This window comes from Strongylocentrotus purpuratus, unplaced genomic scaffold (genome assembly GCF_000002235.5).
Source record: "Strongylocentrotus purpuratus isolate Spur 01 unplaced genomic scaffold, Spur_5.0 spur5_scaffold_8, whole genome shotgun sequence".
NCBI classification, from domain to species: Eukaryota; Metazoa; Echinodermata; class Echinoidea; order Camarodonta; family Strongylocentrotidae; genus Strongylocentrotus; species Strongylocentrotus purpuratus.
The window spans coordinates 3105679-3127898 of record NW_022145614.1 but is presented as its reverse complement, the minus strand read 5'-3'; the positions used below and the strand labels follow the sequence as shown (position 1 = coordinate 3127898).

General features: G+C 37.1%; 2 protein-coding genes across 2 annotated transcripts; both read right to left on the bottom strand.

Moving 5' to 3' along the window:
• Positions 1 to 455: 455 nt before the first annotated feature.
• Positions 456 to 6438, bottom strand: LOC100888608. Its single transcript, XM_030975815.1, has 6 exons — positions 6309 to 6438; positions 5098 to 5247; positions 4283 to 4453; positions 2694 to 2886; positions 1740 to 1842; positions 456 to 1074 (listed from the first exon to the last, which is right to left on the bottom strand). Exons 1-6 carry the CDS (start codon positions 6349 to 6351, stop codon positions 886 to 888), a joined length of 849 nt encoding a protein of 282 aa, XP_030831675.1. The 5' UTR covers positions 6352 to 6438; the 3' UTR covers positions 456 to 885.
• Positions 6439 to 9435: 2997 nt separating this feature from the next.
• Positions 9436 to 12560, bottom strand: LOC115920335. Its single transcript, XM_030975944.1, has 3 exons — positions 12413 to 12560; positions 11423 to 11534; positions 9436 to 10269 (listed from the first exon to the last, which is right to left on the bottom strand). The coding sequence occupies exons 1-3, from the start codon at positions 12553 to 12555 to the stop codon at positions 10066 to 10068; spliced, it is 459 nt and encodes a 152-aa protein (XP_030831804.1). The 5' UTR covers positions 12556 to 12560; the 3' UTR covers positions 9436 to 10065.
• Between the last annotated feature and the right edge of the window lie 9660 nt (positions 12561 to 22220).

Genomic DNA, 22220 nt, shown 5'->3' with positions numbered 1-22220 from the left:
CCCCCCATAACCCTCCTAAACCCCCCCCCCCCCCTTTTGATTTTTTTTTTTTTTTATAAAAAATAAAAAAAAAAAAAATTCCATGGCTGACCTAAAAAAGGTGACCTTACCCCCCCCCAAGAGAGCAAAATGTCAATTTTTCAAATTTCGAGACCCCCCCCCCCCAAAAAAAAAGTGTCCTCTTACTCCCCCCCCCCCCCCCCCCTCCCCGCTTATTCAGCGGTCGGCTGAGTCGTTGCGATTTTTTTGGGACTCCAAAAAAAAGAAAAAAAGTGACCTCTTACGCCCCCCACCCCCCATCCCCCCCCCCCGCTTATTCAGCGGCTGGCTGAGTCGTTGCGAAATTTTCGGCCCGATTTATAAATGTTAACCCCCCCCCCCCCCCCCCCCCCCTTGAAAAAATCCTGCGTACGCGCATGTATTAGAGTAACAATAAGCACAACGACACTTGAAAGCAAGTTCCAATTATTATGTATTTCAGTACACGATTTCCGGGACGATTTCATTTAATCTTGACCAGTATGTTTGGTTGTTACAATTTGACATCATACATACAATTTTTACAAAATCATAATATTCCCGACCCCCTCAAAAAGTAACCGTCTGAAGAAAACAAAATGTTTGAGATATACATCAAGCTATGTCATGGAGTAGGCTACATCATCTCAAAAACTAAAGATATTTGTTGGGGGGGGGGGGGGACTGTTTATTTTTTTTGTCGGCAAATTTGTTAGCAAACTTTGTCCGAAAATCGAACTCCATCCATTAAAATTGCTTCAAAATCAGAATGAACATAATCTACACGTAGATCGGGAGGGTAGTATGTTTCAAAATTTAGAATTCATGTCAAGATTTTCCCACAAATATTTCGAGAGCCCATATTTCCTACGAAGAGAAAGCGCAATGAGTGTGATAATCTGCGGAGGGGTAGCCCGGGCCAACGCTCTCTGTTGCCCCCATTTCATTGCACTTATCCATAAAGTAGCTGTAACTTGAAGTTTTAGCCAGATCAACCGCTAACCCGCTATAATGCAAGGAGTTCTTGCCGTGACAAGCACCAGCCAAAGAGTTGACCTGCAAATAAATTATTAAACATGATATTTGTAATCGTTGGGTTTTAATTCATGATGATCAGGGACCACTTGCATAAACAGGTTGATGACATACCGGTGACCCAATATTTTGCTCTGGCTATTTCGTCAAAGGTAAGGGATGAAATTGGATTAGTGTTAGAGTTTTGGTGACACTGCAGTCCAGAGTAAATATATTGGGCCATCTTTGCCGACGGAGCAATTGTCTCAGGAGCACAACCGATATAAAGGGTGAGCTTCAGACGAGCAATATTTGATATTCAAACAATCACAGACGGTCATCACCATGAACTCTTCTACAAAACAAAACAAAATTAAAACCTTTTTTTTATACTTTTTTGTGTGCGTTTGTTATTCTTGCAATGAGGCTAAACTATTGTAGTGAACTACCAACCGGATAAAACACATAAGAACTAGGCCCATCTTCCTACTTTGATGGTATAAGTAAAAACAATTAACAATTGTATGCATTCTCCATTATCATACTCATAGGCATTTTCTCTCGCGAAAAAAAGAATAATGACGCTAGGATATGGCAATGAAATAACGGATGAACATGAGACATCATTTCGATTGCGTTATTATCTACCCGATACAAAGCTTATGGGGCGGTTATTATGGATTGTGTGAGATAGACAATGGTCTTACCGCAAGCCAGTAACCATCATTAGACAGCTGCAGGATGTATCTTAGGAGGCTCTCCGAGAGACACACGTAGCCACCAGGAGCACTGCCCTGAGCGCACTCATAACTGTATCGAGGAAAGGATGATGGGAGAGAATGGGGGAAAAGTCTCATTAAATAAAGACGTTGGTTTTAACTGAAAGGGAATTATGGATATGCTCTCTATTAGAGGTGAAGTAGTAACCCTCATCATGTTTTTCATTCCAGATGACCCCCTCCCCCCTCAACTCTTTCCTGACTATCCTTATGTCATTTAGGAATTTGTTACGGAATGCTCAAGATCTTTTAAAAGACGTCCAGGTATAAATCATGTGCTCATCCGTTTTTCTTTACAATGCTTCATAATCATGAATAGACCTAGTCTCGTCCGGCGATCAGTCGCTTAAAGAGTTTACATTTTTGGGAGTAGCCGAGTGATAATTATAATATTTCATTTCGGTAAGAATTGACGATAATACATTTATCCATTGAGGGGAGGGGTCTAAATCAAACGGCTGCTGTCCGATATCATAGAAGGACAACAAAAAAGTTCACAGGGGTAAAAAAGCTGGTGGTTCCCCCAGGCGCGGATCCAGGATTTCTTGGGGGGGGGGGGCCAATTTTTGTTGTTTTTGTTTTGCTCCCGTAAATCGCGCCGGCCGAAAAGTCGCTCAGTGGGGGGAGGGGGGGGGGTGGTGAGCACTATTTTTTAAATTGTCTTTTTTGCTCCCAAAAATTTGAAAATCGCGCTCGCCGAAAAGGGGCGCTCAGTGGGGGGGGGGGGGGGGGGGGGTAGGCTAGTGATCCGCCACTGGTTTCCCCTGTCTTCGCTTATATGACAAACTTGATCTCAAAACTTGAAAATAGAGGGTGGGGCATAATCAGAGATTGACGGGAGGGACCGAGAAAACTCGATCCCTGACACCACGCCCTACTTACCTTGACCTTTTTGCCTTGCAACCAAGCACAGTATCCCGGATGTTATTATAAGGGTCTGCACCGTCACTCACACCGTTTGGATGTGAAGTCTTGAGAGTTATTGATCCTGCGAGGTGTTTATCGAAGATTTGCTGGGCCAGGGACTTGACTGTCGTTCCACAAGCGTCGTCACAATCAGAAGGATCAGATCCGTCTGTTGTGTTCAATAAGAATGATAATGAATGCAGGTATAACCGGTTACAAAGACCTTAAAAAATTAATGAAAAACCATTTCACTACAAATATAGCCTCATGCGCCACCTTTTAAAATGTGGACCGTTATAAATTACGTAATCCGAACACGATTGCGATATAATTTTGTTTTGCCGCTCTCTACCCAGGGCTACCCCGTCGCATACAACTTAGCATTGATGATAACTCTGCCATTTATGAGAACTTCCATGGAAACCTTGATTTGATTGGGTGGTGACATTGTAATAATTGGGTACCTATAGGAGTTTATTCCTTGAAAGCTTTTAACGCCTTATATATTATAGCGAAGCTGGGCTAAAGCCAGGGTAATGCGGCTGAGTTGGTTGCCTTGATGAGCAGCCCTTGGATGGATACGTGCGATCTCTTTTAATTCACAGATGAAAAAGGCTGTCAGACAATATGCCCATAGCGCAAAACAAAAACAAAAACATTTCGTATGGTGATTGAATATTTTTTTGTCCTAAATACAGACAACTGAATACTTTATCATTATTCATGAATTTACACTTTTAAAGCGAGTATATGCCTACTTGATAAAACAATTTTGTATAATATTTTGTATCAAGTCCCACACAATACTGAGTTCATACGACATTTTTGATCAGGGAATATTAAGTATATACATGATACAAATACTGCTACAAGATTTTCAACAACATCCTCCTCATGACCCGGAAAAAGATGCAATATTTCCCTGATACTTTAGTATTAAGCGCTAACAGGCGCGTACGCAGGGGGGGGGGGGGGGTTTGGGGGTTAAACCCCCCCTTTGGAAATTTTTTGTGTGTAAACCCCCCTAACAAAAACCTGAACCCCCCCCTTTTGGATTTTTTTTTTTTTTTTTTTTTTTTTAATTTTAAAAAAAAAAAAAAAAAAAAAAATTATTCCCATGGCCGACCTAAAAAAGGTGACCTTACCCCCCCCCCCCAACGGAGCAAAATGTCAAATTTCCAAATTTCGAGACCAAAAAAAAAAAAAAAAGTGTCCTCTTACCCCCCCCCCCCCCCCCCCCCCCCCCGCTTATTCAGCGGTCGGCTGAGTCGTTGCGATTTTTTTGGGACCAAAAAAAAAAAAAATGTGTCCTCTTACCCCCCCCCCCCCCCCCCCCCCCCCCCCCGCTTATTCAGCGGCTGGCTGAGTCGTTGCGAAATTTTCGGACCGATTTATAAATGTTAAAACCCCCCCCTTGAAAAAATCCTGCGTACGCGCCTGAGCGCTAAACTATGCATGTAACAATTATTTGTGTTGCCTCTGATCGCGACTGTTCGGCGAGAGGCCCCGAGAGAAATGTTTAATGAAACTTTTTTTTTATAGATGTTTAAAGAGATTGTACATACCTGATTGACATGTGTCTGTTGGTTTGCCGAAGCAACACTTGATGTCTTGAGCCATCGTTGGACAGAGACCAGATATGTAGTTGCCGAAGGGACACTGATCACTGGCAATGCAGCTTCCTACGGTACCATGAGTAGGATGGTTGTATGTAGCACATTCGGCGTCAGTATCGGCTGTATCAAAGGAATATTAGAACATAGAAAGAAATACAGTCAAACCTGCTTTAGGCTTGGTCGAACCCACGACGGATTTTTGCCACGACACGACAGAAAATTTGAGCAAATCGCGGGTCATCGGGGGTCGTCGCAAGACAGTCTACCAAACTTTGAGTACAGTGGCATCGACTTGCCGACGTGAAGCAATAAAAAATTGTGGGTGGTATCTACGTCTTGTGGCAGTCGTGATTTTGTCGTGGATACCAGAAGAATTTTGTTAGTCAAAAAATCTTACCACTGTCGCAAGATATAAACAGCGAAAAAATTAATCATAAAGTTGAAACGCTGTGTGTATGTCTTTAGCAGGCGTTACAAAATCAAGGGAAACTAAGGTGAAAATACGACATTATACTCCTCTTTAGATTAATTATAATTAGAAGAAGTCAACGCCGCAGTGCAGTTGTTATTTCGGATGTCTATCAGCTAAAGACAAAATTGGTTAGTTGGAGATACATTTAGGCACATGAGAGGATTGGGAAGATATGTGACATATTGAGTATATAGGCTCAAGGTGACGTCATGCAAGGAATGGGACTTTGGATTTTGCAAATAACGTTAATGCATGGGTTTTAAATCAGCTGATGAAATGAATCAATTATTACCTGTAAAGCAGCATTTGACATCATTTGGCTGTGTGGGGCAGAGATTACTCTGGTATTTAGAGCCAGGACAATCGCCTGTAGAGATACATTCTCCTACACACCCGTACGTCTCATGGTCGTAGTTCGAACATTCAGGATCAGTATAGGCAGCTGGAAAATTGAAATGCGTAAATAGAATTTGTCTTTGGTCATGAATAAAAATGAAACGTAGTTATCAATAATAGAAAGATTATACATGTTCATGCACTTCATTTCAGATCAAAACTAGCACCAATTTTGCGTTTATTCTGTATCGCCTGCTGAGAGCCACATTCATACCTTCATTCATTCATACATTCATTCATTCATTCATTCATTCATTCATTCATACATTCATTCATTCATTCATTCATTCATTCATTCATTCATTCATACATTCATTCATTCATTCATTCATACATACATACATACATACATGATTCATGAGGCGTTATAGCTCAGTCGGTAGAGCAGTGGTCTCGTAATCCGGTGACCCGGGTTCAAACCAAGTGCGATGCGCTAGTGCCCTTTGGCAAGCATTAATCCTCATTACAAGGTCCCTGGGAGAGGACCTAAAGCCGTCGGCCGTCTGGTTGTTTACCTACTAGCATTTATGCTTTCTTAGCAGTTAGATAAAATAACCACAATCACATTCTTTTATTAATTCATTCATTTTATTCATTACGAAAAATTAGAGTAACATTGTATTCCAGCATGACAATAATTATCTATATGGTAAATGGAGCCAACAAAACAGCAAGAGCTATAGTTAAGCTTGGCCCTGTTCAATATTCCATAATTTATGACAATAAATAAATCGCCATGAGGAAACATTGAATCATAAAGAAGTATTTTGTATTTGCTCTAGCCTTAAATCCATTCTGTAAACACGAATTAATTATACAACTCAAACATATTTATATATGCCTATACGCTATGTACATTAAACCAATTTACATTATCCTTTAACCATGGACCTCATACAAGCACTTAAGTGAAATTGATCTTAACGTATATCGGTCGAGGAGAGGAGTTATAGTATAATTATTATTTATATTAAACAGGTTTTATTTTATAAAGTGCGATATCTATAAGTAGAAATTTACATCAAATGTTTGTTATTATTATGATTGTTTAATTTTATCAATTTTTAAATATAAGATACTGATATCATATAATTCAGGCAAACTTACAAGCCACGTAAAGAAAGGCAGCGATTAAAACGAGAATTCTCATTTTGACTCTCCAATGTTTTCTGTTCTCCAAATAACGTCGTAACTTCTATAATGCTTATTTGAAGTGTCGACGATCGATATGGAACGAATCTTCGGGCCATATCATCCAGATGCGGTCCAGATGTTGTTAATTATCTTAAACGTGAATTAATATTTAACTATAAAGATGACATACAAATCGCTTGATTTGTTGTTCCTGATAACAGCCGTCATTGATCGATGGATGGAGGGTTGTTTGAGAAAGGATTAAAATTAGGTCATGAAAACAGGTTAAGAATAGAGCAATTCAACCTTCTCACTAACCTTGCCTTTGTATTGTAAAAAACGGAGAAACAATAGATAAACATCTTGATGAAAGTCTTAAAGGAATTCTATCCGCGAGATGCATGGTGGTATTACTTTGTCACAAAACGCAGAATAGATTAATATCCAGTAGGCTTGCGGGTGCACCATGTGAGAGAGAGAGGGTGGATTGAGGAGTCCTGAAAAGGACTCTCGGTAATCTTTCTTGAGGGTTTGTTGGTCCTGAAAAGGACTGTTGGTTTAGTCTTAATTAATATCATTATTTGAAATAAAAGAACTTTAGGCGTTGCTTAAGTTGTTCTTTGCGATGTCTCCTTCAAAGTAACTTGCTAATTACGATAGACACGTATAGATGGCCTTTTGAAAATGCATATTCGGTGAAGTCATGCCATAGCCCATAGGTGCTGACGTATTTTTCTTTATAATTTAATCATTGATCATATTATCAGCCATACGACTGAAGGATCAAGGGAACCTGTGATTTCTGGAAAACGTAGGCCCTTCAGATGTATTAATATTTATGGGTCATGTTTCACCTGTATGAAGAAGGATTTTTTTTCTCACTAATTCGAATTTTGTCAACGTTTTATTTTCTTTCCATTACAATCAAAATCAGGATTGGGGTTAATGTTGCGGGACAAATAATGAATTCGTTTGGCTAATCTATAGTGCTGTTGCAAAATCCTATGATTTTCTCGAATTTGTTGGCGAATAAAAACGATAACAAAATCCTCCCCCCCTCTCTCTCTCTCTCTCTCTCAAACACATACACACCCACACACCTACAAACAAACACACACACAAACTCTCTCTCTCTCTCTCTTCCTCTCCATCTCTCTCTCTCTCTTCCTCTCCATCTCTCTCTCTCTGTGTCTTATCCTCTCCCTCTCTCTCCCTCTCTCTCTCGCTCTCTTTTCTTTCTTTCTCTCTCTCGGACTTTTTCTCCTTTTCTCTCTGACTCTTTTACATTTCCATACAATTTGAAAACCCATTGCTCCATTGTTTCATTTTCAATTTTCCGATACCCACAAACACAACAGTAAGTCTGCATGGTTCATCGACTACCCTGTCGTATAGCACCTTATGCTAGGAGTTCACTGGGCCAGCGCCAATGCAATTTACTGTGGCGCCTAGTGTCGCCAATAAGGTGCCTAGTGGCGTGTAGTGGCTCAAACTGCCTCCCAACTGGATCGTGATGGCCCGTAACGGCACCAAATTTGAATATGGCGGCAAGAAAATGTCAAAATGTTTGAAATTTTCGTCGCGCCACTTGCATCGAGCAATCAACGCCAAGTGTCCGCCAAGTGGCACCAAATGGCGCAAACATATCGCCCTTTGGCGCAAAAACAATCCGCCTATTGGAATCCACTGGAATGTAATGGCGCGCGCCAAGTTGCGCCAATGAGCAGCATCATCACTCCAACATTATCAAAAGCCTCAGACATATCAAAATTGTAAATATTTAGTAGAGATGTTGTTCATACAGCAGCTGAGGAGGGTCTGAACCAGGTAGCCGATGGCCGGTATTTATATAGTCGGCAAGTAGCGCCAAGCGGCGGCAAGTTCAAACCAATTTGGCGACCTTTGGCACAAACTAATCACCAAGTGGCGCAAAGTAGCCGTCTATTGGCGCGAATGGCGCCAACAAGGTGAATTTTGGAATCAAATGGCGGGAACTGGCGCAAACTGGCGCAACATTTTGGAGCAAGCCGGGTGGCTTTTGGCGCACGCCGTATGGCACCCAGTTTATTCCACTTGGCGACACATGCCGAGCGGACATTAATTCGGCGCCACAGCAAGCCACTACGCGCCAGTCACATAATCTTTGGCGCGAATTGGCACCAACTGGCGCTGGCCCAGTGGACTCCTAGCATTAGTCCGCCTTTAATCGAATTCACCGATTAAGCCCATGGGAAAGAAACAAATTTAGAAAGGGGACCCAATTTACATAAATTAAAGCCAAGGGCTAGCTGGTCTTTCTCTTTATTATTATTTTTGCCTTGCTTTTACCTTTTAGAATTGTTATTGTTACTATAAATATTATTGTTATTATTATTATTATTATTATCATTATCATCATTGATATCCCCCCTCTCGCTCTCACTTTCTCCCTCCCCCTTCTCTTTCCCTCTCTCTCTCTCTCTCTCTCTCTCTCTCTCTTTCTCTCTCTCTCTCTGTCTCTCTCTCTATTTATATACATTGCGTTTAAAAAGTGTGCTTATGGCCTGGGCCATATTCGCTCCATCAGCCCAAACTTGATACCAGGCGATTTCGACAACACTTTTAAAGACCCTAGTGTTCAGTCACTCGTGACAGAAATATTATGAATAGGATATCATCGGACAGAGAATAGCTTTCTTTTCATCATGACATAGATGTCAAAGTGATATTGGTTTTGAAATTTTGATTAGGAGCTAGCAAAGTTGGGTATACTTTTTGTTGAAACGCAATGTATATTATATTTGGGCCACTCATATTCGTAATGTAATATTTTGCCCTCTCTCCGTTCTTCTTCCACAATATCTTTCCTTTGTCCTTTCCACTCCTCTCCCTCTCCTAGCCCATTCTCTTCACATCGAATTCTTGTAAAATTGCCAATCATTAGGTAATCGGATATTAAATTACTTCTTCATTACTGTAAGACATGTATTATTTATAAACACTCTTTTTCTTTAAAAAGGCGAGCTTCTATATTTTTTCTCTCCGAAATGTATTTAATACAAATCAACTTGTGTGAGACTAGGCTATAAAAGAATACATATTAACTAAGATTTATGTCCATTCTTTTATTAGTGTTGACTATATTCTTAAAATTACAGCTGGAAGAAAACTTCGTGACAACTAATCATTCATTAACGAAGGGTTCATCAAGGTTAACATTGATTATACTTGAAAGCTCCTATTGGTTGAAGATGGGCCTATAGTCCGGCTAAAGTGATAAGGTTAGATTTCAGTATAACATGTACATAGAGAGAAGAAGTCAAGATTATCATATAATTGTACAAGTGAGCATTGTAGTTGATTAGTGCATTCCAGTAGCAGGTCCAAGCGTTTAATAGATGATTGGAATAATGCATCGATTTTGTATGGCACATTATCACTATATGATGGATCGTCTTTGTGCTCTTCCATAGAGGATTTTTTTACTAAATATTACTAATATTGTTACCCCTACTTTTAGCTCCGGCAGCCGTTATCAGTGCACATGCAGTACTTTTAAAAGAAAAGTCCGGGTACCTATTTCACACCTGGATATAAAGAGATTAACTACAGATGATAATTGCATCTTGTCCCTGTGAAACTGGCAGAGATTCGAACCCATTAATTAAGATAAATCGTAATTTTGAAATAGAGATAGCATACGTGTAAAGAATTTGTTCATTTGAACTTGGTTTTAGCCTATTTCTGAATCTTATGGTGCAAATGCACAGTGGGTATGAGTTGAGTGACCATCATTCCCAGGGCCAAGATTCTCTTGAGCTCCATGGGATGAACAAATACTCATCCAAGAGGTGGCGTAGTAGCTAGGGTCACCGCTTTTAATCTGGAAGTCCACAGCGGTACCTTGGTAATGCCAAGAGTTAGATGTGTGACAGGCTCCAGCGATTGCGTTGATCTTGGAAAGGGAAACAAGAAGATGAACAATCATTTTACCAAATGAAAATATACAATTATTCTACTCTCTTACTATATCGAAAGGGAAATCCACTTTGGGGGAGAAATTACCACTTCGTTTGAAGTGGAAAGACGCGCTCAAACGTAATGGAATCCACCCCAACAAAATGACCAACAAGAAAGGCTTATTGCAGGTTTTGTATTGTAGGAGTTCAGCGTACCCATAGAGACTTATACAGAAACATTTTAGCCATAGCAAATGTATGTTACCTTTTTACTAGTCCACTGCCCCAGGGCTGCTCTCTATTCGTATAGAGATATCGACTGCTACGAGAGGACTGGCTGTTTTTATACAGTATAGAAACAGCCAGTCCTCGAGTAAAAGCAGTCGATATCCCTTTTATATGCCGAATTCAAACAAAAATCTACTAAGAATTCTTACCTTAGCCTTTTATCGAATAAAAATTTGTTAAAACATCACGGAAAATCTGAGAAACTGTCTGTTTATCACCCCCATGAAAAATGACTGAAAATTTCGATCAGTTGGGAATCGCAGACAAAAAGCACTGTATGGTGTCCGCGCTCGCTCAAGGAACATTTTAACACGTAATCCAATGGGTATCGCAGCAAAATTTTATTATTTTCCCGGTAACCGGAATTTTGAGGGATTTCACTCTTAGACTATTAATCGGTTTGGGCATTTGTCTATACTTTACGGGAATGGCTAAAATCAGGACTCCAATTTCGACCAATCAGATGGCTGGATTTCTTAAGTGAGGTATATAATACGTATTAGTGACGTACGTGCGCTTAGACACACTAGATATAATGTGTAATATAATGTACAACAGAATTACACACGAATACGGACCCCTTTCTTCAGGTATAGGTGAATTCCTGGGGAATGAATGTGCGCGCACGCACTCTAGAAAAGGTAATATTTTAAACGACCAGAATTTGGTCTACCTTTTTACCGTACATGGGGTTAATTTCTACCAATACATTTTAGAGTGACGGTTTCACTTTGTTCTCCAAGCTTTTAAATGACATTCATGATTAGTGGACATATTATCATGGCTTTGTAGAATGTGTCCAAAAAATGACGAAAAGAACACGTTTGTAGCCCGAAATTTGAATCACTGATGGGAAGATACCTGGAGATAACTGTTGTATTGTCCACTGTTGGCAACATCCAGGATGTACGAGAGTACACTTGCTTTCAGAGAGACAGATTCACCAGGGGCACATCCTTCTTTACAGCAATACCTGCAAACATATTAATATCTCATCATTAATGTTCTCTATAAAGATCTGTTGTGTTTTTACGACTTCTTCTTTCTCTTCTCTTACAACATTACAAAATGTTTTTTTCCACACCTCGTTCTCTCTCTCTCTCTCTCTCTCTCTCTCTCACTAATTTAATCTAAATTTGATTTGTTAGGAAAATCTATTCACATTTCTCAGTATAGAATACCTAAAGAAAAATGTATGTATACGCGTTCTCACCATAAGTTGCTTGTGTATACGTGGCTTTTAAGAATAAGCTTTCCCGTGTGTTTTTTGGGCACCAGTCTATTGTATTGATTACTTGATTTATCATTAGAAGAAAATGAAAAAGATTTCGGTAGTTATTGTTTCAATGAAAAAATAATTACCATGTGCACTTTATGAGTAAATTATCGAAATAGTTTTTGTTTGTGTTACGAATAACTTAAAGAATATATTAGCAATAGGAAATTTTAAGAAATTTTCTTCTGGAATTGCACATGGCACATGAAGTGTCATTTTATGACGTATGACTGCGTTATACCCCTTGCGCACATTACGTCATTTCGATGCGTTAATGCCCCATCAAGCCTGGGAAGAGATATATACCATACGCCAGTGACTCAAAACAATTTTACACCATCTAGTTTGCATTCAAGTAACACTGTGAAATGGCACGTCCTAGACCGCAGTCCGTCGTTGACGCAATGCACGTCAGTAAATTGATGTCTCATGCGCTACGGGCACTAGAGACTGGGTGACCTTTGACCCGCCAGTGTACTGGTGTACTGGCACATGCGTCAATTGCCTATATAGGCGGACATTGAAACGACACCCGTGTGAAAAGAGAAATAGAAATGGATGGGATATGAACTTACGATGAACGTCTAGCTTCACGACCCGCACAGGTATCTCTGATGTTAGATGCAGCATCAGCTCCATCATCCGCCCCTTTAGAGTTGAGATATCCGTTGTTATCCAGGAGGTATATATGGTTGTTGCCTAGTATTTGGCAGGCCATCTCCTGGGCAGCTATAAGATGAAGAAAATGACACTGGTTGACGATGACTAATAACATAAAAGTTGAATTGAAAACAATTTTTTTTTGTACTAAGCCATTAGTTTCCTTACTTTTTTTTAATTGATGATTTATCTATTTCATTACATTTCATCACCCCCCCCCCCCCCCACCCCCCGATAATTATCCGGTTTGAATATTTTTACCAATACATTGTTAGTCATCGATTGGGCGCTGTTCGGTGACAAAAATGCAGGAGAAAAATAACTATAGACATGTTTATAAACGCTTTGGTATATATAATTCTGAATTGTTTCAAGAAATTACTCTTGTGTATTCGTAATTAGTTTTCTATTGAGGTCACTTGTAATCATGATATTTAGATGTTTTATAGACAGTGTCATATAATTTCGGAAGTTCTTAAACAAAGTAGAAAGACAATGTATACCCGAGATACTAAAATTATTATTCACATATTTAACGTATAAGACAACTGCATATTGATATTTAAATAATACACATTGATTGTTTGTAATATAATAGCACTTGATGAATGACATAATGCACCATGCTAATTTGATTTAATATGATTATGATTAATTTATCTTTTCGTCTTTAACAATACATTACAATTAATCTTTAAAGGACAGGGAGGATCTTAGGGGTTACTTTACATGCATCCTCTGTCTATCTTATATATTATCTGAGGTTTGACCTCCGCCCCACCCCTTTCTTATACGCCTATGATAGCACTTGAGGGCATTCTTACAGAATGGACCGTGTACAACGCCCCCGCCTCCGCCTCCGCCTCCACCTCCGCCTCCACCTCCGCCTCCAGACGTTCCTCCGCTCTTAAAGCAGCATTCGACACTGTTTGCTTTGGTTAGACACAGATTAGAGATGTAGTTATTGTGAGGATAATGTAGAAACAAAACCAGATCATTCACAAATACAATTTATATAAATTTAGATAGAGGCAACTGGGTGACAGAACTAAAAATCATAAAAATGTGCACCGCGGATCTTTTTTTTCATAAAAAAAACGTATGGAAACGGAAATAAAATACATGATGTAAATTTTCAAAGAAATATGATATACGCATATAAATGTAAATGGGATCGTTGGCTTTGCAATGCAAGAATTTTCCAAAAAAGGGGCCAATACACGAATTCAAAAAGTACTGTGTAGATACAAAAATAGATAATGTAAGAATACAAAATATATCACGTCAGCCGATAATATCATATTTTACCATTATATCTGCATTTCCACTTTTTTATGTGGTCCATTATCCTTTTTTCGCCTGATTTATGTGGGTTCTTTGGCTTTGCAATGCACGAATTTTCAAAATATTAACAAGCATCGATAGATTTATAGAGTACAATATTGTACTACTCATTTCATATTGATCTAATTCAGTATTGGTAAAAAGACAATTAATCGAACTATTAACAATATATAATACATTTAATGTACACAAACATTATGTATATAATGTACGGGTATAAGATAATAGATTTAACAGAAATCACAACGCCCGGATACAAAATATATAGTTTAGATACAAAAATAGATCATGTACGAATACAAACATATTATATTTAGATATAGAGGCAACTGGGTAACAGAAAAAAGTGAAATAAAAGCACAGTACGTATTTCATATAAATTATGACAAGGATATTTAAAAAAGTGAATGATGTATGGAAATAAATACTTAATGTAGATTTTAAATTATGATACAAGGATACATTATTATATGATGTAGATCAAACTAAAAACATTGTGGATACAAGGGGCCTAAACAATAACAGTATAATATTGTGTAGATACAAAAATAGATATAATGTACGAATACAAAATAAATAATGTTTTGTATAATTGTCTGCCGATATATCATATTCATTCCATTGTATTGAACACAACAATACTAGGTTCATTTAACCGGTTTGAATTATTATCAATCAAGGAACAATTAACACTGTGGTAATCTTTGATAAATTATGTACGCCTCTTTAGTATACTCACAAGCCAAGGCTATGATGCCCAGTAGAAGAATGAAGATCTTCATTTTCAAGCTGATACTTTCAAGAGACTTGACTTGTTCCTGATGGTAACTAATAGCGTTATGAATCCTCAATTGCTTGCTACCCTCTAATATATCCACAGCTCTTTCACGCGTATATCGATTTTTATTTCTTATTTTTAATTTCTTGCCTTGCATTTTGTTAACGTAGCTCGCTCGACGTCACTACCAAACTAGCCAATCAGCTAGCAATGACGTCATTTTGTATATCGTATATTATTGTAGCGAGGAATCTTTGTATCAAAGCAAAACGAAGTAATACCCAAATTTGGACATGCTTACACTTCAAATAATTTTCAATTTTAATTTTACTCTAAAGAATCTATTAAACAAACATGTTTTTGAGCTTCAAAGCACCCACGCACCCCATGTCACTACTAGCGTGAACATTATTACTATTGATTTCAACCAAGGTACGTTTCCTTGCAGAATGTTCCTTTCAAATTTGTATTTCTTTTTTCTTTTACCCTTGTTACAAGCCAGCCGTATGAAATATAATTCACCTACGATACTGTGACATGATGTAAAGAGTGTTCCAGTCCGTATATCATGGATTGGACATAGATGAATGTGGTTTCCAGCGAAGATTCTCTCTCTCTCTCTCCCTCTCTCTACCTTTTGTGTTAAAAATCCAGGGTCCATGAGTAAACTTATATAGTTTACATGATACAAATAATGCAGAAGAAGAACAAACAAAAAAATACAAACACAATCAGTTCCATAACACAATGTTTTTAATTAAGAAAAGTATATTCGTGTAGAATCGCAAAAAGTATATGTTTCTATACTTCATCGTGAGCTATCTCATCACCTATGGGAACTCAGTGTTATAGGAATAGTGCTCTGGTTCCTAATATTATGAACCAGAGCACTATAACACTGAGTTCCCATTGGACATCTTTTTATTCAGATGGTCATATCTCAGCCAATACTTAATAGGCCTATATTCAATTGGTTTTTGAGATTCGGACATTATTTCTGATGCTCTTTTGGAAAATGAAGAAAAAAAATATGAGCAATTCTAAAAAAAAAAAAATTGATGACGTCACATATCACCACTCTATAGAATTCCCGTTTAAAAAAAGGATTACTATGAACTAAAAATATCATTGACAGGCAATCTTTTATTCTCTGTTAAATCATACGCATGAAGTCTCGTCACATTTCTTGTTCTTTCTTTTAGAGCGAACTTTCTTTTGTATTCGCTCCACAGTACTCAACAGCGAGGTGAGGTTAAAAAACCCTCTTAATCAAAAGATCTTTTGTTCAATGATTTATCTTTTCCCACCCTAGTTAGCTCGATCTTTAAAAAAAAAATGTCGTATTGATTTTTTTTTATCTTCCCCATCTTTTGTTCTTTCCTTTAAAAAAAAGCCTGTTTCATAATGTCAATATAGATTCTGGCGTCTTTCTAAAAAGCATTTTGTTTACATTCCATGTTTTTAAAGAGCTATAGAATTCCCGTTTAAAAAAAGTTATTATGAACTAAAAATATCCAGGGTCAGGCAATCTTTTATTCTCTGCTAAATCATACGCATGAAGTCTCGTCACACTTCTTGTTCTTTCTTTTAGAATGAACTTTCTTTTGTATTCGCTCCACAGTACGCAACAGCGAGGAGAGGTTAAAAATCCCTCATCATGAAAAGGTCTTTTGTTCAATGTTTTATCTTTTTTCCCACCATAGTGATCTCGATCTTTTAAAAAAAAATTCGTAATGATTTTTTTTTTTCTTTTGTTCTTTCCTTAAAAAAATAAATGCCTGGTTCATAATCTCGAAACAGTTCCTGGTGTCTGTTTAAAAAGCTCTTTCGTTTGCTTCCACTGTTTAAAAGAGAATTCCCATTTAAAAAAGGGTTATTATGAACTAAAAATATCCTTGGTCAGTCAATCTTTAATTCTCTGCTAAATCATACGCATGAAGTCTCGTCACATTTCTTGTTCTTTCTTTTAGAATGAACTTTATTTTGTATTCGCTCCACAGTACTCAACAGCGAGGTGAGGTTAAAAAATCCTCATCATGAAAAGATCTTTTGTTCAATCTTTTATCTTTTTTTCCCACCATAGTGATCTCGATCTTTAAAAAAAAAATGTCGTAATGATTTTTTTTTTCTTTTGTTCTTTCCTTAAAAAATAATTGCCTATTTCATAATCTCAAAACATTTCCTGGTGTCTTTCTAAAAAGCTGTTTCTTTTCATTTTAGAATTCTATAGAATTCCCGATTTAAAATAAGGTTATTATGAACTAAAAATCCCTTCGGCTAGGCAATCTTGTATTCTCTGCTAAATCATACGCATGAAGTCTCGTCACATTTCTTGTTCTTTCTTTTAGAATGAACTTATTTTTGTATTCGCTCCACAGTACTCAACAGCGAGGTGAGGTTAAAAACCCTCTTAATCAAAAGATCTTTTGTTCAATGATTTATCTTTTCCCACCCTAGTTAGCTCGATCTTTAAAAAAAAATGTCGTATTGATTTTTTTTATCTTCCCCATCTTTTGTTCTTTCCTTTAAAAAAAAGCCTGTTTCATAATGTCAATATAGATTCTGGCGTCTTTCTAAAAAGCATTTTGTTTTCATTCCATTTTTTTAAAGAGCTATAGAATTCCCGTTTTAAAAAAAGTTATTATGAACTAAAAATATCCAGGGTCAGGCAATCTTTTATTCTCTGCTAAATCATACGTATGAAGTCTCGTCACATTTCTTGTTCTTTCTTTTAGAATGAACTTTCTTTTGTATTCGCTCCACAGTACGCAACAGCGAGGAGAGGTTAAAAATCCCTCATCATGAAAAGGTCTTTTGTTCAATGTTTTATCTTTTTTCCCACCATAGTGATCTCGATCTTTTAAAAAAAAATTCGTAATGATTTTTTTTTTCTTTTGTTCTTTCCTTAAAAAAAGAAATGCCTGGTTCATAATCTCGAAACAGTTCCTGGTGTCTGTTTAAAAAGCTCTTTCGTTCGCTTCCACTGTTTAAAAGAGAATTCCCATTTAAAAAAGGGTTATTATGAACTAAAAATATCCTTGGTCAGTCAATCTTTAATTCTCTGCTAAATCATACGCATGAAGTCTCGTCACATTTCTTGTTCTTTCTTTTAGAATGAACTTTCTTTTGTATTCGCTCCACAGTACTCAACAGCGAGGTGAGGTTAAAAAATCCTCATCATGAAAAGATCTTTTGTTCAATCTTTTATCTTTTTTCCCACCATAGTGATCTCGATCTTTTAAAAAAAATGTCGTAATGATTTTTTTTTCTTTTGTTCTTTCCTTAAAAAATAATTGCCTATTTCATAATCTCAAAACATTTCCCGGTGTCTTTCTAAAAAGCTGTTCCTTTTCATTTTAGAATTCTATAGAATTCCCGATTTGAAATAAGGTTATTATGAACTAAAAATCCCTTCGGCTAGGTAATCTTGTATTCTCTGCTAAATCATACGCATGAAGTCTCGTCACATTTCTTGTTCTTTCTTTTAGAATGAACTTATTTTTGTATTCGCTCCACAGTACTCAACAGCGAGGTGAGGTTAAAAAACCCTCTTAATGAAAAGATCTTTTGTTCAATGATTTATCTTTTCCCACCCTAGTTAGCTCGATCTTTAAAAAAAAAATGTCGTATTGATTTTTTTTTATCTTCCCCATCTTTTGTTCTTTCCTTAAAAAAAAAGCCTGTTTCATAATGTCAATATAGATTCTGGCGTCTTTCTAAAAAGCATTTTGTTTTCATTCCATTTTTTTAAAGAGCTATAGAATTCCCGTTTTAAAAAAAGTTATTATGAACTAAAAATATCCAGGGTCAGGCAATCTTTTATTCTCTGCTAAATCATACGTATGAAGTCTCGTCACATTTCTTGTTCTTTTTTTTTAGAATGAACTTTCTTTTGTATTCGCTCCACAGTACGCAACAGCGAGGAGAGGTTAAAAATCCCTCATCATGAAAAGGTCTTTTGTTCAATGATTTATCTTTTCTCCCCCTAGTTAGCTCGATCTTTAAAAAAAGACGTAATGAATAAGTCCCTTTCCTTTAGTTTGAAAACTTCTAACCGTCATTTTTTCACAAATTCAATGTAAAGTGATTTCGGGGGGTCACTTAACTTATACCTTCCGTATAAATTCCTCGATCAAGAAATAGACTAGCGAATCAACTCGTACAATCATACCAAGGACAAAAGCTATTTCATGTTCCCGCCTTAAACTTTGAACCACTGTTCTCGAGGTGTTCTTGAAATATTACAATTTCGAGAGAAGATAGTTTTGCATACACTTGTGTGTAAAAAATAGAAAAAGATAACACATACACTATTTTCATAAATTTACTCTTGACAATTCCGAACTTTATCGAGAAAATAGTGACTAATTTTTCAGTGGAATTTTTTTCTCCATTAGTGTCTCATTTGCAAACTGAATCCTTTTGAAAAGAACTATAAATTCAGTGTCTTTCGGACTTTAACTTGTTAATGACTTTGATGTTTCTCTCTGTCTCTCTGTCTCTCTCTCTGTCTCTCTTCCTCTATTATTACTCTCTCTCTCTCTCTCTCTTTCGTCATCGTTTCTCCCTATTCGATATTCTCTATCTCTCTCCTCCTATTTCCCTTTTCTTTCTCAAGAGCACAAACACAAAGGCAGTGGGGGCAAATATTTCTGAAGTTTCTCATCAGGGTACAACAACAATTGCTTTTTACTCCCCAACCCATGGAGTACATCACAATTAAAAATAAAAATACAATAGACGCATAGAGTACTATATATACAAGCTTTCTGGTGCTTTCAAATGCAAAAAAAAAAGATCCAAATGTCTTGATTTTCTCACTCGGTCTCTATTCACCCCATCCCATAACTATCGATTCGATTTAAAGATAAATGTATACAGAAATTTGTGCGCAATCTCATAATTTTTTTAAAGGGCCAGTCTTACCCAACTAACATAGCTTTTCAAAACATGAATACACCTCTACTTATCAATATTCCAGCCGCTGATTTTCCAGAAAATCTCTAAATTGACCCCCCAAAAAATGATAATAACTATCCATTTTTACATTTCTCACGCTTGCTGGGCTACGCCCCTCGAAAAAAGGTAATACGGTCGGACGCATTTGACGTCATTGCGGGCATGTCCGATTTGATAATTTCATAATTAGGAATGACGAAATTGCCAGAAACGTACTGAGATTATCGAGTGCATATTATTTTTCTGGTAAATGTCTTTTTTTCCCCAATGAATATCATAGTTTGCCTTTTAAAATAAATTTAATGCCTAAATCACCCTCCTTTTCACCGGAGAGGCGCCTGCAGTGACGTCAAATGCGTCATCACTGAAACCGGGCTTTTTCTGAGCGTTCTGAGTCGTCATTTTTAAAGCTAGATTCCAGAATTATTGATGATTTCTAAGAAAAGTCATTATCATGTTCGGAATCTCCGTCAAAAATTATTCTACATGTCTTGTTTTCATTTTGTTATAGCCCGTTTAGGTTAGAGTGGCCCTTTAAGGGTAGGGACTTCAAAACGTTGGTGGTGGTGAGGGGGGGGGGGGTACGTCAGTTTGACTTTATCCATTATTTTGTTGCCATTGCCGCCGCTACAGTGCATGATCTCATCAATGCTTAAACTATCAAAGTCTGTCGGCTTCGGAATGTCCGAAAGCAGTTTCAACACCGTCCTCGATTTAAAAAACATACATATAAAACACATTTCAAACGATAAGAAAGTAAGTAAATGTGTAAAGTATATAGACAAACGGTCGGATAGCCCATTTCAGAACCATTTTCAAAATGGTCCTGTTCTTCCATGGGGTCCAAAAGCAAAAATCATATTAATTTACATACAATATCATTTTTTATAAAAATCATAGTAATTTACCAATACACTACCCCCCTATCGATCCCCCTAACCTTACCACCCCACACCCCCCCCCCGCCACCCTCTCGATACTGTCAACCCCTCCCGCTACCCCTTCCCAAGTCCTTCAGTTTATATTATCTTTGTCATAACATTTCAAACTAAACTTTTTATTTCTTTATTAAATATAGCCAAACTTTTTAATTGTCGAATGCGCATAGACGATCCATTATACAATTTACTTCCGCGATACAGAAACGTACGCTTACAATTCTGTGTGTTCGGTTTAGGCAAAACTAAATTAGTACTTCTGAGGGCAAAGTTAGTAGTCTTAACAATAAACTTCTCTTTCAAATATACAGGTGCCAAATCGTGAAATACTTTATACATCAAAGTATAACTGTCCCTAACTTGTCTATTTTCTAACATTTCCCAATTTAAAATATCATGAATTTCACTAATTGGTTTATGTTCAGATAATTTATATTAAAGAATAATTCTACCTGCCCTGTTCTGTAATTTTTGTAACATGTCTACTTGAGACTTAGTGCCCGAATGCCATAACACGTCACCATAATCAAAATGTGGTATTATTGCGGCATTATATACAAGTTTTAACCCAGTCTCATTAACATAGTAACGCAACCTTCCTAAGAAACTAATCATTTTCCAACCTTTTTACATAATTTATCAGTGTGTACATTCCATTTTAATTCACAATCAATAAAAAATACCTAGATATTTAAATTTGTCGACTTAAACAATATCATTATCATTAATTTTTAAGTTCAACCTACTGTGTCTGTTCAACATATATTTAGTGCCTATCAGCATACTAACAGTCTTAGTACAATTTATTTTCAACTTATTACAATTCATCCAAAAATATAAGTTATGCAATTCAATATTCAAAACATTTTTAATATTACAAGGGTCTTTATCTGAAAAATATATAACGGTGTCATCTGCATAAAGGTGAACCGAACATTTTTCAAAACAAGAGGGCATATCATTAATAAATATAAGAAATAGTATGGGGCCGAGAATAGATCTCTGGGGTACCCCGTGTGTAAGGGGTAGTTAAGTTCTGACGACAGCGTATTATTAATCGCTTACCATTTGAATAGCTTCTAAACCAAAACCAAAGATGAACCATGTAAACCAACACCAGAGGTTAATTTTGCCAGAAGAATTCCGTGGTCTAAGTCGAAAGCCTTTTGAAGATCAACAAAAACAGTGCCTGTGTACATGCCTTTGTCCAGTGACATGAGCCAATCATCCGTAATATAAGTGTATAAGTATAGTGGTCGTCGAATGATTAGACCTAAACCCCGATTGTTGTTAGGCCAACAAATTATTGTTCGATAAGAAACGGGTGAGTTGCTGTTACACAACTCTTTCTAAAAGCTTCGACACACAAGGTAAAAGAGAAATCGGTCTATAATGATCAGGATTAGCTTTATCTCCCTTCTTAAATAATGGAATTATCTTGCCTATTTTTCACCTAGTTGGAAGCACATCTTCACTAATTGACCTATTTATTAGGTATGGGATGCTTCGAACTATTTCTGGCCCACACAGTTTCAAAACAAAGGTACTAATCCCGTCAACACCAGTAGACTTCTTATTCTTTAAAGCAAACATTTCTTTAAGAACATCAGCTATATCAACAGGGGATAATTCAAAAGAATTCTCATAGCATACAGGCCTTTCTTCTAAAATAGGAACATATTCATTTGTACATATACTAGCAGC

Bases quoted from the DNA above. Each gene is read 5' to 3' on its own strand.
- LOC100888608 (XM_030975815.1), bottom strand. From the start codon at position 6,351: ATGAGAATTCTCGTTTTAATCGCTGCCTTTCTTTACGTGGCTT. The intron at 5,248-6,308 runs GTAAGTTTGCCT...TCAATTTTCCAG, and splicing joins TGCCTTTCTTTACGTGGCTT to CTGCCTATACTGATCCTGAA. The intron at 1,843-2,693 runs GTAAGTAGGGCG...TCCTCGATACAG, and splicing joins TGCAAGGCAAAAAGGTCAAG to TTATGAGTGCGCTCAGGGCA.
- LOC115920335 (XM_030975944.1), bottom strand. From the start codon at position 12,555: ATGGCCTGCCAAATACTAGGCAACAACCATATATACCTCCTGGATAAC. The intron at 11,535-12,412 runs GTAAGTTCATAT...ATATGTTTGCAG, and splicing joins CGTGAAGCTAGACGTTCATC to GTATTGCTGTAAAGAAGGAT. The intron at 10,270-11,422 runs GTATCTTCCCAT...TCCCTTTCCAAG, and splicing joins AATACAACAGTTATCTCCAG to ATCAACGCAATCGCTGGAGC.